The sequence below is a fragment of the Gavialis gangeticus genome, unplaced genomic scaffold (genome assembly GCF_001723915.1).
Source record: "Gavialis gangeticus isolate Ggan-Ray unplaced genomic scaffold, GavGan_comp1, whole genome shotgun sequence".
Lineage (NCBI taxonomy): Eukaryota > Metazoa > Chordata > Crocodylia > Gavialidae > Gavialis > Gavialis gangeticus.
The window spans coordinates 18,585,214-18,603,875 of record NW_017729033.1 but is presented as its reverse complement, the minus strand read 5'-3'; the positions used below and the strand labels follow the sequence as shown (position 1 = coordinate 18,603,875).

Here is an 18,662-nt window from a genome sequence, read left to right as displayed (position 1 = left end):
CCCCCCCCCCCCCTTTTTTCTCTTTCTTTTTTTTTTTTAATGTCTGTAACCAGCCAGGTTAGGGTTATGGGACTGAAGGGCGCCTCTTGCATTAAATCCAAAGAACTGCATCGTGTAATCCCTCCCATACAGTGGTCAAAATCTATCTCATAATTTGGTAGCTTGTTTGCCACTTCCTGAAGGCTGTTTGAAAATCTCGCTCCTCTGCTAGTGAGCAGCTTTCCTTTAGTCTTCTGCCTAAATATTTATAGCCTGTTCTTGCCCACTTGTTCTTGTGCCAGCTTTGTCATTTAGCTTTAAGTAGTTCTCCCTGCTTGGCATTTAGCTTCGTGATATATTTATAGACAGCAAACAGATCCCCTCTCAGCCAGCATTTTGCTAGACTAAACAAGCCAAGCTGTTCAGATTTCTTTGGTAGAACCGTGGTGTCCATTCCTGGATACATCTGTTAAATAATAATAAAATAATAGAACAGGGAAAACTAGTGCTTGGTTTTTGTTAGTAAAGCAGATGGCGAAATGTGTATGCCAGTGGAGTATTTAAACACGTACACAGCAATCCATAACTGCTGACAGATGGGATTTCTGAGGTGGTTTATACATATCAGTACTGTAGTACAGATTTATCTTTCTGCCTTCTCCTATCAAACTTATCTGGCCTGTGTGCTCCTGGCCTATGCTTCAGGCCCTGCCTGTCATTGAGTTTTCTGTGCACTTCTTCCAGGGTGCCAGTAGGTGAACATGCTTTTCCAGCCCACTACAGGTCACAAGATAGGAGCTGCACTATACAGTTTCAAAGTGTGTAAGGTGGTAGCATTCTCTCCTATGAGCAGTTTCTCTTGAAGGTACTGGACTTGAGCAAGTAGCTTCCTTTCCTGGACCTCTTCCACACATAGGACACTTAGCCATATGTGCACATTTGCATAGAAGTTGAAATTGCAGTTTGTGGCATCAGGGTGTGTTAGTTTATATACTCTGTTTCAATTGTATTTAGCATTTGTACCTTTTCCCCCGTAAAAACAGAACAAGTAAGTCAGTTCTCAGTAGTTGTTAACCATTATAACATACTATTTTGTACTTAAATAGAGCCTTTACACTAAATTTGGTACTCACTTTTAACAGGACGATACACTCCTGTGAGACACTATATCTAGCCACCAGGGTGGATTGATTTAAGTTAACATGCCAAAAGGCCTGTTTATAAAATTTATTTTTCATCAAATTTTCTAGAATGTGTGTGTGTGTATTAAAAAGGTGTATTTTCATTGGTTGATACAATAATCTAAACATACTGGTTTACAACTAAATACAGCTTTTACAATAGATTTGGTACATATATTTCTTAGGTACACAAACATATATAGTTTCACATATTTGAATTAGGAATCCTACATTTTAGGATACCATAATATGGTGAAATATATATTTTTATTCACTAGATAAGATTACATTTTTGCTCATATTTGTAGCAAGCTGCATTAAGATGGCAACTTGAATTTAAGCATCCATTTCAAATGTATTAAACAAAATTTTAATGTTTTGGATACAGACACTTTTTTAAAAATCAAAACATGGTGCACATACAACTAACTGATTTATTAAACACTAGTATTAACTGTTATAGTTGTGGCAGAGTGCTTCTCCAGGGGTAGCTTTGAAGCCCCTGGAGCCCTCACTTTCTGGGCAGTCACCCCTTCATTTGCCTGCCATGCTTTGTTATTTATTATTATTATTATTATTATTATGAGGGAGAATGCTCCAGAGCTTTCCAAATTACTCTCAAATATGACCAGGTGAACTCTGGTCCCTGCCTTATGCATTAATTGTATGGCTCTGTTCCTCCCCTACACCATGCCCTATGCCTTGCACATGGCATCCTCATTGATGTTCTCTTTTCTTAACCTCTCACTAGTCTCTGGACCCCTCTATGTGTCCCTAGGAACCCTCCCCTTGCTTCCTCCCAAAACCTCCAGACTGCTTTAGCTCCTCTCTGTGGTGGTGCTCCAGAGTTGTAGTCTTCCTGCTGAGGTGATGTTCTCAGCAGGTGCCAGATCTTACTGCTGGGCTTATCTCAGGGCCTGGGCTTATAACTGGCATAAGCCCAGCCCTCCTCCCGAGTCAAGTGACTCACTCCATCTACTGGGCCTGTCCTCACCTGTCGGCTCCCTGGGTCAGCTGACCCCCAATTAGCCCTGGCCTGCACTTGCTGGCAGTCTCCCAGGCTCCTGCATCTCTTAAAGTTAGGCACCACAAGCCCCTGTCACAATAGTATTAGAACTATGAACTGTGGTTAGTGAGGTAAACTAGTTATTGCAGGTCACATTGGGGAAAATTTTCTATAATGCCAAAGTGAAAGTTGTTTGAGCTGAGCTTGGATCTCCCGGCTGCCTTCAGCAAAGCAGAAACAAACTGGTTGTTATGGAAATATTTTGCAATTTCACCAGTGTTTTCCTTTATTCCTGGAGTACTTAAATCTTTGGCTAAAGGTGCATCAAATGAGTACTGCATCAACATGTTATAAGTTTCAGGTTTGCTTCGTGCTCTTTTAGGTATCTTCTCAACTTTGCTATATCTGCAGCATTACCTGTGACAAGGCTACGCACATGCCACTTGAATTTTGCTCACTGTTTGTTATAGCTTTTACTGCTGCTATTTTTACATATTTTGCAGTATGGGCATTTCCTGATGCATCAATTGTTTCTGAGAGGTAACCAATCCATTGTCACATGAGGAAATTTTATTGGATTGTAGTGTACATTGCTCTATCCATCAAATTTAACACTTTTCCCTTCCATATTTTTTTTGCACGCTGCTCAGTTTTCTTCTTATACAATGTATCCAAAAGCCTTTCAGCAATATCTGTTTTGCTGGGTGGAGTGTAACCTGGTCATAATGATTGAATCATGTCAGTGAAATATCTGTTCTGAACAAGATGAAAAGGAGAGTTTATTGCATAACTGAACTGAACAATCTTTTTATCTACGGTATCTTACTGAACTTTGGTTTTATTATGAACTCATTAGTGGCCTGTTACAAACTAGTCAGAGGGGATCAGCAGGCATTGGGGGAGTCCCTGGTCCCCCGAGCACTGCCAGGAGTGACCAGGAATAACGGTCACAAGCTGGCAGAGGGTAGATTTAGACTAGATATCAGGAGGCGCTACTTCACGGTCAGGGCGGCTAGGATCTGAACCAGCTTCCAAGAGAAGTGGTGCTGGATCCTACCCTGGGGATCTTTAAGAGGAGGCTGGATGAACACCTTGCTGGGGTCGTTTGACCCCAGTACTCTTTCCTGCCATGGCAGGGGGTCGGACTTGATGATCTGCTCAGGTCCCTTCCAACCCTAGAAACTATGAAACTATAATTTTACTGCATAACGAAGAAAGTCTCTTTTTTGCATACAGGTAATTCAGCCTCAGGTATGTTTAGTTGCAATACTTCTGGTGATACTAGTAGATGATTCTGAAGTTGCAGACACTTCAGATAATGGACATTCCTAATTTCTTGCGTTTAAGCTGGACCTGGAAACAAAAAGGTTAAAAAGTCACTTGCACTGAATATTCCTTAGTGCATTACTTAAAATAATGGGATTGTAAATGAAAGATCTCTCCTATGGCAGATATTATTTAAACGGTGACTAAAAAACACAATTTTTCCAAGCCCAGTTCGATAGGGAAAATATTAATATACCAGCATTGCAAGATATGGAAAGCAATTCATAAGAATGATTAAAAGTAGTAAGTTTACTAAGCAGTTGATTCCGGTGGCTCAAGACATGACCACATCACTGTCTTTAAATTCATTGCCTTCTGAGAAGCATTTTTCATAATGTTGCTTTATTTACACTTTGCATTTGGCACAAGTTCCTCTCTTTCCCAGTGGCACAGGGATGTTTAAATTATTCCTAGATAGAGTCTTTTTTGTGACCTGAAGCCATGGCATTTTTTTCCTCCAGTTTCCAGGTGCTGAAATCAAGTCTAGTTTGTGCTCCACAGAATGTTGTTCCTTTTCCTTCCCCGTTTTGAGCCTGGGTTGGTCTTTCTATTACACACAGTGCTCTTTACTCTACTCCGTCTCTGTCCTGCACACAAGAAATTAACAACAAACCAAGATCCCTTCTCCCTGTGACACAACCCACCTCACCCTTCTCCCGTCTTTCTCACCCCCCAAAACCCCTCCAATCCGTTTCCCTTAACAATCCATGCTTTCTGCTTTTGTAACCCTGTGGCTTTGTGTACTGTAGTATATTAGTTTAGAGATATGGACAGAGCATTTTAAGTTAATGTTTATAGGGGTCCACTGATAGAGATTTTTGGAGCCAATACTGATTTTTAAGGATGCATATTGGCTGATTCCGATCTGATTTCTGATATGTAGCTCTTCAGCTTGAACAGCTGTGTCCAGCTGATAAGTCTGGTGTGGAAGAAGGAAGAGGTGTGGAGGGGGTAGATCAAGGCCGCTGCGGTGACGGAGGGAAATGGGGCAGGTGCTGATTAGCCAGGGCAAAGGGGGTGCGGGACAGAGCCACAAGCAGCTTGACTGGGTGGGGGTGTGTGTGCGCCCCTCCCCCATCTGCGTAGCATGGGGCGGGCTGCAGCTGTGGTCTGGGGACAGGGCTAGGGTGGGGTGCAGAACAGAAGCGCAGCTCATCAGGGGGTGTCGGAAGTGGGGAGAGGGCGGCTTCCACCGCTGCACACGACTCATCTGGCACTCCGGTGCTTGTCTGGTGGCTCCTGCCACTTGTCTGAGAAGGCCTGGGGGAGGGGTGTGTGCCCCTGGATCGTCCTGGCTGGGAAGAGCCCCGCTTCAGCCCACCCCGCCCCACGCAGATCCAGGGCACAAGACCCCGCCCCCCGCTCTCCCTGGTGAGCAGCGGTGGGAGCCATCAGATGAGCACTAGACGAGCCCCCCGACCCCACACTCCTCCGATGAGTTGCATCTCTGTCCTGTGCCTGCCCTGGCTGGGCAGCCCCAACTCCACACCTTCCCTCACCACGGGGGGCCTTGATCTGTGCCCCCAAGCCCACTCCCCTCTCCCTTTCCACCATACCAGACTTACCAGCTGCACACAGCAATCCACACTGCTGGCTCTGCTCCTCACTGCCTACGTGCTGTGCTGCAGGTACACGCAAGCACGGGCATTTATTGGGCAAATTATCAACTGTAGTGCCGATCCAATATTGGACCAATTAGGGGTGCACCTCTAAATGTTTACATTTTTGAACATATGCAAATCTTGTTTACCTGAATCCAAGAGGACCCTGAATTTAAGATCACCACACAATAATTAGATTCTATACATACATTTATCCTAATTTTCCATGGATAGAATATAGTTATTGGAGGACCATCTTAAATTCGTTTCCCCACTGCTTCATGTGGTGGGAGGACAGGTAATGAAGGGGGCAATAATGGGGCAGATGGTGGGGGGCACGTGGTAGGATGTGCTGGCGAGGCAGGTAGGGGAGGGGCAGTGGGAGGCAATAAGGGGGTTGGTGGTGGAGGGAGCAGCAGGGGACAGGTGGTAGGGACAGGCAGTGTGGAGGCCCCCCTTACCTTTGCTATAGCACCAGCAGACTGCGTCCCCACTTCAGCTTGGGGCGCTGATTGTGGCTCCAGCCTGATCTCGTGGCAGCAGCACAGAGCTGGCACTGCTGCCACAGGGCTGGACTGGAACTGTGCTTTGTGCTCCAGGCTGCAGTGAGGATGGAGCGTGCTGGCGCTGAAGCAAAGGTAAGAGGGGGTGTGATGGGTGGGAAGGGGTAGGAGGGAGGGGTGGGGGGAAGCAGCATACTCTCTTCCAAGATAAGTGGCTTTCCCTCTTATGCTAAGGGGGATGGGGGCAGACATCGCCTTTTAATCAAGTAAATACAGTAACTGAAGTACCCAGACATAGAGGTGCATATATTGGTCCATATTGGTTTGGCACTGATAAAAGGAAAATTAATATTATTGGTAATTGGCTTTTTTTGGCCAATGTGGCTGATAATGCCACCGATAAATACCGTGTGCAGCTGCAGAATGCACCTGGCCAGGAATGCAGCCAGGCAGCTTGGAGAACAGCATCTTGCCGGTAAGTGTGTGGTGGGGAAGGGTCATGGGGTAGCAGATTGAGGCTTTCGCAGTGTGGCCCTGCTTAGGGTCTCCATGGAAACCCGCTTGAGGCATGTGTGCAGGGGCTGCTGGGAAACAGTCTGGCCACCAGCCAGATCCGCCATTTTGCCCACCCCTGAGTTAGACACAAAAATAATTTAAATAGCTTAGCATTTAAGTAAAATTGCCTTAAACATGCTGGATACATACAGACAAAAGTAAATGTAAATAATTTAAAACTGGCTTTAGTCAAAGTATGGCCTGTAGAAATAATATAACTAGTAGTTTCTGATCACCATTCTCTCAAGATCTCATCCTCTTGCACCCAGTTCTGATTTTTAGAGTGGAAGCAGAAGACAACCCTGCTTTTCCAGTATCCAGTTACACTTCCTTATCTTTAAATGAACTGAAATTAAGAAAATTCTCTATGCTGGTGGAAGTAGCTACTGCTGTCAAAAATCAGTTTATCATTTCAACAAATTCTAGTGAAGGTGCTCGCATAGTGACTTTCACTGTTTCAATGACTGGACTTTCTTTAAAACGTAGGTAGCAAACATACTGCTTAATAAATGTTAATGTGTGCAGATTTTTATACGTTGCTATAATTTCAGAATGAATTTTGAAAATAAACAGTTAAATAAAAAACATGTTTACTGGCCACTAGACATAGGAGGAATCAAACAGATTTAAGTAGTGCGGTAGTATAGTTCCTCTCTGAACTGGCAGAAGACTAATGCCATAGAAAGGATCCATGTTTTACTCTCACAAACCTGAAGACACAGATGAGCTCTACTAACGGTGCTTTTCAAGGCCTCTGTTGCAGCAGGCATCGTGTAACCATGCCTGTCATGCAAAACTAAGGATGTTTCCATCTTTCCTGCAGGTGCAGACTTGTATCCTATCCTTTGTACTAACTAGTCATAGTCTACGATGCTGTTGTGACAGGTGCTTTGGAAATGCCTGTAAACAAATACTTAGAGTAACTGAGTTATGGAAAATATTAGGACCTCAAATAAAATAGCTTGATTTTGAGTTTTCTTTGTGGAGAAGAATCAAAGCTATTTCTTTAAGTTTTTTAGAAGTGATGGTGTTTTCTATTTCAGTAAATACAGAATGAAGTGACTTAAATTTCTTCATTTTAATAGTATATTTACTACTTCAGTGTTTTGTAATAATAGGAAAAGTGCTAAATACAGACCATCTTGAATGTAAGGAATAGTTGTGATGTATGCATGGTTTAGTGTTCTTTTTTATCTATGCCTCCATAGTCACTTTTCAGACTACATTTAATTTCCTCCAGAAAAGGAGCAGAAATGGTTAATGGTTGATAAGTTTGACCTGGAAACTTAAGCAGAACAAAAAGCTAGGGAAAAGGAAAAATCTAGGCTTGGAGATAAGGGGAGAAACTTCATAAGAGTAGGTTTATATGAGACTAATTTTCCCTTAAATCTAGCAATGTGTGATTTCTCTGCAAGTGTGCTGCCCAAATGGGATGTATGGAGAGCTTTAAGTTGCTTCTGATTTTCTAGATTTATTTCTCCATCTAACTTTTAAACAGAAAGCACTTGCTTCTTCCCGACCATCCCCCATCACCAAAACTGTTGTCAGAAAAACACTGTAGGTAAGTTTTTAATGTTATGAAGTGTACATAATCACCTTTTTCAAGTGAAATTTAACATATGGATCTTAAATCCTAAAAATATAGTAAAACGGTCTTGAAACATCTACCATTAACTGTTAAATCTTAAATGTTTCTCTCTCTCTCTCTCTCTTTTTTCCCCCCTCTCTAAGGAATGTCCACTTTAAATGTTGTATTAGTGTCCATCCTGTTTACGTTTACTCCAGAAAAGTTCATTATAGTTTTTGGACTAAAGGCTCTGAACGAATGTACACAACAATTGCGCGTTGTCCTGGCTCATGGACACCGCATGAAAGTATAGGCATTTTGGGGCCCCAGTACCTTCCAGTTCAGTGGTGGCATTCTTCACGACCCCTTTATGATGACTCCATGGTGGAAAAATCACTGAAGTCTTTAAAGGATAAAAGCAAGAAGTTGGAAGAAGGAGGCCCTGTATATAGTCCAGCCGAAGTGGAGGTGGTTAAAAAATCACTTGGACAGAGGATTGTGGATGAACTGAAGCACTACTATCATGGCTTTCGATTGTTGTGGATTGACACAAAGATTGCTGCGAGAATGCTCTGGCGAATACTACATGGCACCACTTTATCTCGTAGAGAACGGAGACAGGTACTGAGTACATATCCATATTGTTTAGTGCTCTGAGTGAGTAGACTACTTTTTTGGGTTAAACTGAGTGAGTTCCTTGTTTCTTGTATTCTCTGTGTTTAAAATGTATAAAAATATACTGGTATCTCTAAGTAAGAAATTTGACTTGGTATTTGCAGCTGATGGGAGGTGGGATGGGGTACATGGTCCAGTTTGTCCAATATGTACATGCATCTATAGTTTAACTTAATTCTTCCTTACTCTAACTTTTTAGACCTAACTGTAGAATTTTGGTTTTCTTAAAATTTAGGAACAGAAAACAAATTATGTTAAAGCATAGACTTTACTGGACAAACTTATTCTATCTGCTCATTTTCCCCCTGAATAATTGGAATGTCTTGTGCTTAGTGTAGCATGAAAAAAAAAAAAATATATATATATTTTTTTTTTTCAACAGTGGCATCAGGGTGTTTGATTTGTTATTATGTTGCTACAGCATAAATACTTGTTAATTTAGTGACTAATGCTTTTTATTTTGCAAAGTACAAAATGTTTATGAAAGCTAAAAAAAAACCCCGTTGTACACGTGCAGTACAGAGAAAGTAATTTAGCTTGTTTTTATGACAAAAGTATGTATTTAGTGTATTTATGCACTTTAAGTTTTGTAAACTGTTTTTTTCCTAATATAATCCTTTTTCTAGTGGTCATTATGTGAAAAAAAAATAATTTCTCAGTTTTTTCTAACATACAAAAAACATTTGAAATACCGGGGAAAAACAGTTTAACAAAATCTTTGAAATCTAAGCCATTTGAATTATTATTAGGCTATGTAAAACACAGAATGGATAAATGCATATTCTTTTTGTATGCACTCACACAACATACTAATTCAAAAGCACTTTGAAGCAATATATTTCAATTATGAGACTAGTTTCAAATAAATTTTTTTTTCAATTCAGAGTTTGACATGAAAGATATATTCCAATGTGCCAAGACACTGGAGCTACATTCTCAACTGATATAAAAAACTTGTTTTTGAGATTCTTTAATGCAAGGACCAAAAATATACATGTTCCTAAAAAGGTTTTAGGAAAGTTTGATTTTTTTTATGATGTGACCTGTCATTCATAATAATACTCTGAAATCTAGAGTCGATAGACACTCTTTAAGAGCTTTAAAATGCACTAATTTTCTTTACTATAAAGTTACTGATTTTAAATAACAAAAATAACAAATGATTGTTTCTGGCAGTTGAGAATTGACATTGGCAGTGTCCCTGTAGCTTTCGGAGCTTAAGCCCCAAGGATGATGGTTAGACTGAGATCAAACTGGACATGGGGTGTGTCTACACATGTGCTTTAATGCGCAGTAGCCTATTTTACTGCACACTGAAGCAGCGCTTAAAAACTGCTATTATGCTAATGTGCAGTAAAATAGACTACTGCATGTTAGTGTCACCTAAAAAGCATGTGCTTGCACTATTGTGCATTAAGGCAGCCTAATGCACATTAATTTAGTACTTCACAATGGAGGTACTAAACTTAATGCACGGTAGGAAAATCTCATTAATGTGCATGTAGATGTGCCCTAGATGTGTGCAAGATGTGTGCATGTTTTGTCAGATCTGTAAAGTAGTTAACTAGTCGTGTGTTTCAGATTTACTTCAGAAATATATGAATGTATTCTTAGGCTATGGGTACATAAGTAGTTAAGTTGGCTATTTGCACTGGAAATTCAAGAGAAAATTTTCTTTTACATTTGATTTGCATGTACAAAACCAGGAAGGTCCTTGGGTATGAGATTGGGACATCTTTCAGCTGAGATGTTTAATACTGCAAGAACTTGTGAAAATTGCTCAGAAGGTCACTCATCCATTTTATAAGCATCTTTGTACCATATTTACTAGCAGCCCACATGCCGTTTCTCACCTCCACCACTCCCCAAATCAGCTCTCCAAAATTGGGGTACATGTTTTAAGATGAGGAAGCTGATTTTGTTTTCTTTACTGAAATAAAAGCAGTGTAGAATAGGGCAAACAGACATTGAGAGTCAGGACTGCCAAGATGGCTGCTATTTCTCCCTGGGGCTGTCAAGAAAAGGGGCGGTGTCCAGTATTAACCTTCTCAAAACTGCTGGTGAGGCAGTCGCTTTTGGCAGAAGAGCCACTGAGTTGGTAGAGGGCAAGTGAGCTGCTGCATGCAGTCTGCAGGACCTTGATGAAGCTTATAGTGTGGAAACAGCATTTTATTATTTACAGGCAGTTATATAAAGAACTTCTTGCAGTAAAGAAGTAAGAGACTTATTACTGCAAGAGTTTGGCCTAGTCTTGTTGCTGTCTTGTCACACTAGGAAGCTTCTGCTACCACAGCCAGACTAGACTGTCTCCTGGGATGCTACACCTCCTGGACCCCCTGTGTTTCCAGGAGGATTTACAGTACTCTGTTACAGTCTGCCATATTTCTGGAAAAATCTTTTTCTCCTACATTCTGCCTTCCAAAAATATTTTAAGTTGGGGATGGTGATATGTGAGAAAATATTATATTTAATGAGGGCATTGGTGCTTTTGTGAATTATAGGTAGATAATAAGAGGATTCTTGAGATTTAGATCTCCGTATATGCAAACCCTGTACCAAAGGCTTATTTTTATTACATTGGCTTTAGGTCTTCAAGTTACCCTTTTAAGCCTTTTTAGGCTTATTTCAGTTTGGCTTTACTCACTCTTAGTATGAAAAACATCGAACACTACTACAATTGGAAAAGATTAGAGAAGAAGAATCTTCCACTTGATGTTTTGGACACCACCTTCAGAACAACACCTAATGGTCCTCAAATGCCTGATAGTGTCAGATCCATTGACAGGTCCAGGAATTGGATAGTACCTGTCACTACCCTGTCCCTTGGCCATACTACTCATGTACAGTCACTTTATCTCCTGTGTAATCAGTTTGTGAAAATCTCTCCTATGAAATGGGTGCACCAAGCATGTTTTAAAATAAAGCGAATGATAGACAGTTGTAGGCAAGAAGGGGCTGTCCGCTGGACAGAGGGTAGGTCTAATGCTTGAAGCTACATTAACTCATTTTCTGCATTTGGCAAGTCGGTGGGTGCTCTTTCAGCTTACAACAGTGTTCCTTTTTATGCTGACTTTTTTTATACTGATCAACTGCATGCAACTTTTCTTAAGGAATAAAGGGCATAACTCTGAGGGCACTTTGTGCCATTCAGAATTAGGCCCCTAAATGCCAAAGAACTTGAAATATGTCTTTAGTTCAAAATGTACCATGAAACATCACTTCTGAAGTGCAGTGATTTTTTTGCCCAGTAAGATTTGGCTCTCTAAAGCAGAGCATCCACTTTAATGTTAAACACTAGCAGATAACTTGTCTGGGAAATTTTTAGCTGATTGGATGCTTTAAAATAGCAAAAATTATTTACTTGTTATAAACATTAAAACTGGAAAGAAAATAGATTTGATTGTAGGTGACTAGTTTTTGTTGAAAAATGTCAAGGTATTTTAATATTAGTTTAAAAATTGCTTTGATATCAAACAGTAGGATTTCTAATTACATTGGCTATTTTTCAACCTTCAAGATTTCATGTAAGCTGTTTGCTGTTAAATATAGCAGGATATAAATGGAAGTAGAAGGTAGAAATGCAGCATCACCTCAGCAACTGGGGTTGGATGTAGGAAGGAGACAAGTCAATGAGAAAAGCTGTATTAAATGCACGTAACTGAGTTAGAAACAATATTTAAATGAAATTCTGGAACTACACATTGTACATTGACCGTTCGTGTAGGTGGGTGTAGTATCTTGATTAATCAAGAACAAATGTATTTGTATTTTTTTTGGAAATGCTAGAATCATATTGAGTATTTGGGCAATTAAGATGTCAGGGCTGACACCATGACATCTGTTATAAAATCTTGTTCCCTAGTAATGGTCCACGTGTCTGTCACTTAGACAAAAATAACAGCACATTCTTCTTTGTGGATTAAATTTATTCAAACATGGCATGCAGTCAGTGATTACGGGCTTGATTTTTATTGAACTAAATAGTTGCATAAAGTTAAATTTATGCATTTTGGCTGCCAACAGGGGAGGACACCATGTTCTGCCAAAAGAAAAGGTGGTGGCAAACACAGTTTGCTTTTTCCTTCTTCTCTTCCCCCATCCTCCTCTGTGTGCATATAATCACTTCCTTCTGGTTTCCATTTTCTTGCTTTCCTGAGAAGAGTGTAAGGAAAGCACCTCTGTGCTGCTTATAAGGAGAAAAAGCTGCTGACTGACTCATGTGATACTCCGTTGTTCTTATTTCTGCAATCTGAGTATTGCATTATAAAAAACCCAGATACACAAGTGTAGTCCAGAAGAAAGGCAGGCAAAATACGGCTTGTGGGCCAAATGATACCTTTTAGTGTATGATTCGGGTTTTTTTTGAGTTCTAAGATGGCAGTCCTCCTCCCAAAAGGAGTATTGCATGGGGAGAGGAGGCAAGGGAAGGGACTTCCAGTGGCAAAAGTCAAGGTTAGGAGTTAGGGGGTGGGACTTCCAGTCATGGTGATCAGTATGGCAACCATGCATCCCTTGACAGCTCACCAAAACTTGTTAAGCAGCCCTCCAGCCAAAATAATTGCCTGCCCCGGTCTGGAAAACTAAATAAATCTAAGAATAATTTTTTTGAATATTTTTATAAAAATTGTAGTTGTTATACATCTTCTTCATAAGAATTGTATATGATTAATAAAGAGTGAGGGAGTGTAATATGCTTGAGTGTGAAATTAGAGTTCCCTTAAAGTTAGGGTACCAGTAGATGTACTTTTAAAAAAAAAAGTTTTTTTTGACACTGCTTTCAATTTTTGAAAGAAATGAGCATGCTTATTGAGAGAGTAATAGACACCTTTTTAACCACTACATTAAAATCTTCTGAAAAAATAGGGTGATAATTATTACATATGCAGATTTTTAGTAGTTAGTAAAAACAACTGTTCTAAAACTGGCATAATTAAAAGAAACCAGCTGAGCAAATATGGACACACAGAGTGTGATATGGTTAAATTGTCCTAATTCTACCTTTTTCAGAGAAATGTGTTTAAATAGTCCACATCAGCAGAATCTGCAAGTGGAACACATATTTTTATAGCAGTTTAGTTCATGGTGAAGTCTTTTTTCAGAAAAAGAAGAGGAAAGGAAAAGGAAACTTGGTGGGGGTGTGTGGAAATTATGCTGGTAGGAAGAAATGAGATAGCTGCCAATATTCTGGGTATAGACTGACTAGATCAGGGGTGCTCAATCTCTAGCCCATGGGCCAGATCTTGCTTCCAGTGCTGGGTCGTCTGGCCCCCAGGGCTCCCCATGGATATGTTGGGGGGTCCTGTGGGCCGTAGCCTGGCATGCTAGACTGGGTGCAACATGAGCCCCAATCTTGGTGCAGAGCCCCTGGAGCCCAATCCCAGCTTGGCGGACCAGCCCCACACCATTTATCTGGCTTGTGGAGCTGAAAGTAAGTACCACTGGACTAAACTGCCCCTGATATCATGATCATATGTTCACATATGGTAATTCTGTGCAAAATATGAAAATAACCTGATTTTAGCATGCAGCTTCAGTAATTGCAGTGCTTAAAAAGTATTTATAAAATAATAAATAAACAGTAAATAATTTAAGTCTGTGTTGTTCATTTTTGCAAGACTTAAATCCTCCAGTGTGTGTACCCACGTATGTAATTTGGTTGTGCAGATGTGGTATCCTTTCTGTTAGAGACTGTTCATTGCATTGGCTATCATCGTTGCCCTTATTTCACAGGTACGGAAAGAGAGTGAGAAAAATTAAGGGATGTATCTTAGCACAAGGCAAAAATAGAAGCCAGCTGTCCTAGAGCCCAAGTGCTCGTGTCATGTTAAGTTGTACAAATAGTAATGGGAGGATGAGTGATGTAGAAATGTTGCTGCAGAAAGATTGGGTCCTGTTTTTAGATAGCTTGTAGGGTTATTCTGTTTTATTAACAAGATCTGACTCATCAGCTACTGTTCCTTCGTGCTAGAATTGTCCTTCTTGCAGTGCATTGGTCATCTGGTACTTTCCTTTTTCTTCTCAATTTTAAGGTTTTGTTCAATGTGTGTAGTTCCTATTTCAAAGGCCTTGCCTAAAATGAGCTTTTTATTTACAGAAGTGCAGCATATTGCATCTGGAGTGAATCCACGAGGTAGTAGTTCTTTTGTCAATCAAGCCACTTATTGCCCTTTGAAAAAATACTAGTATAGCTTCTTTTTCTGTGTACAACTAGAGACAGCAAGGGTTTATCAGTTAGAAATGCGTGTGTTGGATCACTGTAGCATGTCAGTAAAATGCTGACCTTTTTGCTGAGTTTACTAACTCTCCTGAAGGGTTTGACTGACCTGTAGTTCTACACTGCTGTCTGTTTACACACCTTAAGCCTGCCAATTAAAACACAGTTTTTAAAATGCAGTATAATTCCAATGGATATGAAATGTCGCTAACTGAGGATGCAAAGTTTTATTAAAGCAATTATTGTTTGTTTTCTGTGTTTTTAAAGAAAAAAATACACGCTTTTGCAAATGAAAACTTAAATGAGTTAATGGCCTTTAGCAAAATCTTATTTTCACACAAACTGGCAAATGAGTTATATTTCTGCCTTCCCTTTCTTTCCTCTCTGGAAGTAATTATGAGCAGATTTACAAGTAACCTAACCACATTGAGGTATAGTAACATGACTATAATAGTTGAACCATTGCTTCCATCAAAACAAAATCCTGTCAAAATGTTGGATTTATAATTGGCTAGTAGGGATCTTGCCCTAAAGGTATCAGACCATAGTGGAATTAGCACAGTTTCTGCTGCATTGCAGAGCTGAGCCAAAAAGTGAGAAATTGCATAGGGTGTTTTGATGGGTATCATGAAACCAATTTCCATGGAGCTGCCTTCAGCAGGGTGGATAGGTTAGACCATAGGCACTGAGACTGAAAGCAGCATGTATTAAGGGCATAGATCTGTGGACCCAGGGTGGAAAGGGAGCTGTAGCAATTGATGAATTATCAATTCAAGCTACAGAGTGGTTGTATGGGCTTTTTATGTCCTGTTGCCTAGCACTTTGGGAAAGTGTAATTCTCTAATGTCTTGTTGGTTGCAGATGAGCCATTTCACTTAGACTTGTCAGAGGTTTGAATTTCACCCTAAATATGCTACATACCCCTTTGTGTTTTATGCGGTATATTCTGATTGGCATAAAAATGAAATTAACCAGTACAAACTTTTTTGCTCATATGATAAAAAAGCCTTTTTCATTGTCTTATGCCATATATCTGAATGTAGAAAGTTCCTCTGCTTTTTTCCTTTCCCCCTATACCAAAACAATTTAATACAGTAGTTGATTAAATGCAGCCAACACTAAGCCTGATTATAAAACACATGGCCCATATTAGACAAGCATGCTGGTGGGTACCTACAAGGATAAGTTAGTGCAGCCCATCTGAGTAAGATATGTGGCAGTGCCCATTAAGCACAGTCTCTCTCACTGCTAACTTTTTTTCAGATCATGGTGAGCCAGTACATTGCATACCTTTTTACTACTTCTTTACTCTTATAGCTGATCTGTGCCTTTCTTTCACATTTCCAATGATTCCTGTTTCCTCACCAATGTTATATTTGGTAAACATGTATATCTGGCAAGCATCACCAAATGGAGCTTCAGACAGTTCACTCAGAATCCCTCTTTTGTTCCATCTCTCATCCTGGTGCATAGGGTTAGTGTGGCCCTGCCCTCCATGAGATGAAGCCAGGCCAGGATGCCCTGTGTCTCATCTCCATATACATTTTTGGAGCATCCCGGGACTCATGACAAGAACACATGTTTCCAGTCATGAGTGGGAGCTAATTAGCACATGGATCTTTTGTTGTGGAGGGGAGGGATCTGGAGTACACACACATACTGAGCAGTGATGAGATGTGGGGTCAGCTTCAAATCCTGTAGGGGTAAAGATTTTCTTGGCCAATACCAACCCAGTAACTGATTTACAGGAGCAGAGCCAGGCAGCATGGAGAGCAGTTCCCTGCAGGTAAATCTGTGGAGGGGAAGGGGCGTGGGGGTGGCAGATAGAGGCCCCCAAAGCGAGGGAGTGGGGCTGGGGGTGCTGTCTAGCCAGGGTGGTGAATGGGACGTGGGGGCAGGGACTGGGACTGAGCTTAAAAATGCTGGGGGGCAGTTGAACTAAAGCTCATCAAATGAGCCGTAGTTAAGTGCTGCCACCACCACTTTTAAGCGCAGGGACACTTAGGAGTGGAGCCAACTCGGGTGAGGATGGATGCAGGCTGTTTGCTGTGGGCTTGGGGCTCTCCGCCTGGCTGCCTGTGTCCTGGGAGCTGTGCGCTAGCTATGTGTCCCCTGCCCGCCTGGCAGCAGGAGTCACAACTTGCTGGTGCCACTGCTCCCAAATGGATAGGGGACACATGGCCAGTGCATGGCTCCCAGGGCAAAGGCAGCAAGGTGGAGAGCCCCAAACCCACAGTGGGCAGCTCACCTCTGCCCCTCATACAAATCTGGGATGGGGGCAGTGCCTCCCCTTGGGGGTGCATGTAGTGGTGGGGAGCCACTTCCCTCCCTACTGTGCTCCCCACCACCCACACCCTCTGGACAAGTTGCCCATGGCTCCATCCTGCTTCCCACTCTGGCCTGGGGTCCCATTCATTGCCTGGGCTGGGCAGTGCCCCCAGCCCCTGCCCCACTCCCTCCCTCACTGTGGGGGACCTGATCTGCCCCCCTCCATGCCGCTTCCCTCTCCCACACATCATCCCTTCCACAGACTTACCAACAGGTGGTTGCTCTCCATGCTGCCTGGCTGCATTCCTGGCCACGTGCATGTGCGTGAGTCTAGTGAACTGCATGATAAATCATGAATCTTTGGCTTTGGGTTAATATCCTGCCTAGTTTGTACTACATGTAAGTAGGTGCTGAAGTGCTGCTCAGATGTGTGTTTATGGAGTACCTGTGCTAAAACTTACAGCAGTTTCAAAAAAAAAAGAAGTAACTTAGCAATTCTAGATGAATTAAGTGTATGTGTACTATATACAAAATCCTGCAGCCGCGTTCAATTTCAAGGATACTGTTTTCAGATTTGCTCCTCATTTTTATGTACTTGGGGAGAGCAGGGTCTGACATTAAGGAAAGGGGGAATGGGCTGTGGCAGGAGGAGGGGGCGGTGGGAAGTTGGGGAGATACAAACAGCAAAGGGGCTACTTGATCCCCCAGATTTTTTTTCCTGCTGTAGCAATGGGAGGGTGACAAATTCAAGGCAAACCTCCAGTATTTAGATTCTGTACCCTGGAAATTGTATCAAATTTATACATTTTCCATATATCAAATCTAATTATTGGGAGGTTGTCTTATAAACAGGGTTGTGTTCTATTTGTGTAAATGTGATAACAAAAATGGCTGAACTTTCAACATTGCTGAGCACACGCTGCTCCTTGGTGATCCTTTCGGTTGATGTTTCAGCCGGATTTCTACTCAAAGTGCTTTACTGGTAGTTTTATCAGTATACTGTACTCGAAAAACAATTCTAATGTGTATACAGCTTATTCCAGCTCCTTGAGGTGAACAGTCAAAAACTCATTTTTTCCTGGTAAAACTGCATTTACCCCAGTGGGTTTTGCTGGTACAGTTCAATCAGTCGGATCACAGCCCTGACAGAGCAAAAGCAGCAAAAACTGTAGGATAGAACTGGCTTTCAGTCTATAACTGTTGATTTATCAATTCCATTGCTGAGCACCTGGATATTTACTTGATAAAACAGCCGAAGGTTCCCCCCCCCCCCAAAAAAGCTCCACTCCTTGATATAAATCAGGTTAATAGGCTTCTTGCTGGTACAGATAGATTTATGTATACTGTATACTCCATAATGGCTTGTAAGTATAAACAGTTACGAGCATATTTAAAGTAATTCAAGATTGTCAGTAATGCATCTGCGTGCTTCGGAGCATTACTGTTTACTTCTCCATTTAGGCTGCCACTCCCCAAAAAGTTGGGCTCATTACAATTGTAATATACTTTTAAATGTAAAGAGTTTGTGAGGAGGAACCCTTTATTTAATCTTGATTACTTCATTTTAGTAGCTTGTGCATTGATGAAGTGGTGGAGTAGAAGCAGAAATGAATACAAAGAGAAGTTACACAGATTTGAGGACCAGCAGTGGCCACCTCCTGTTTTCAGGTGCCTTAAAGCAGTGTTTCTCAACCAGTGGGTTGTGACCCCAAAGTGAGTTGCAAGAATATATGAAAGGGTTGCAGACAAACTTTAAAAATGGATTCTATTTTAAAGGAGAAAAATGT

General features: G+C 41.3%; 1 protein-coding gene across 2 annotated transcripts in view; it reads left to right on the top strand.

The window, feature by feature from the left end:
• The window catches only part of LETM1 (leucine zipper and EF-hand containing transmembrane protein 1), a 60,940-nt gene that overhangs the window by 7,136 nt on the left and 35,142 nt on the right, over positions 1-18,662 (top strand). For both annotated transcript variants that reach the window (XM_019526109.1, XM_019526108.1), the window contains exon 3: positions 7,883-8,339. In XM_019526109.1, coding sequence (XP_019381654.1) covers positions 7,883-8,339 — 457 coding nt within the window. The remainder of the gene's footprint in view (positions 1-7,882; positions 8,340-18,662) is intronic.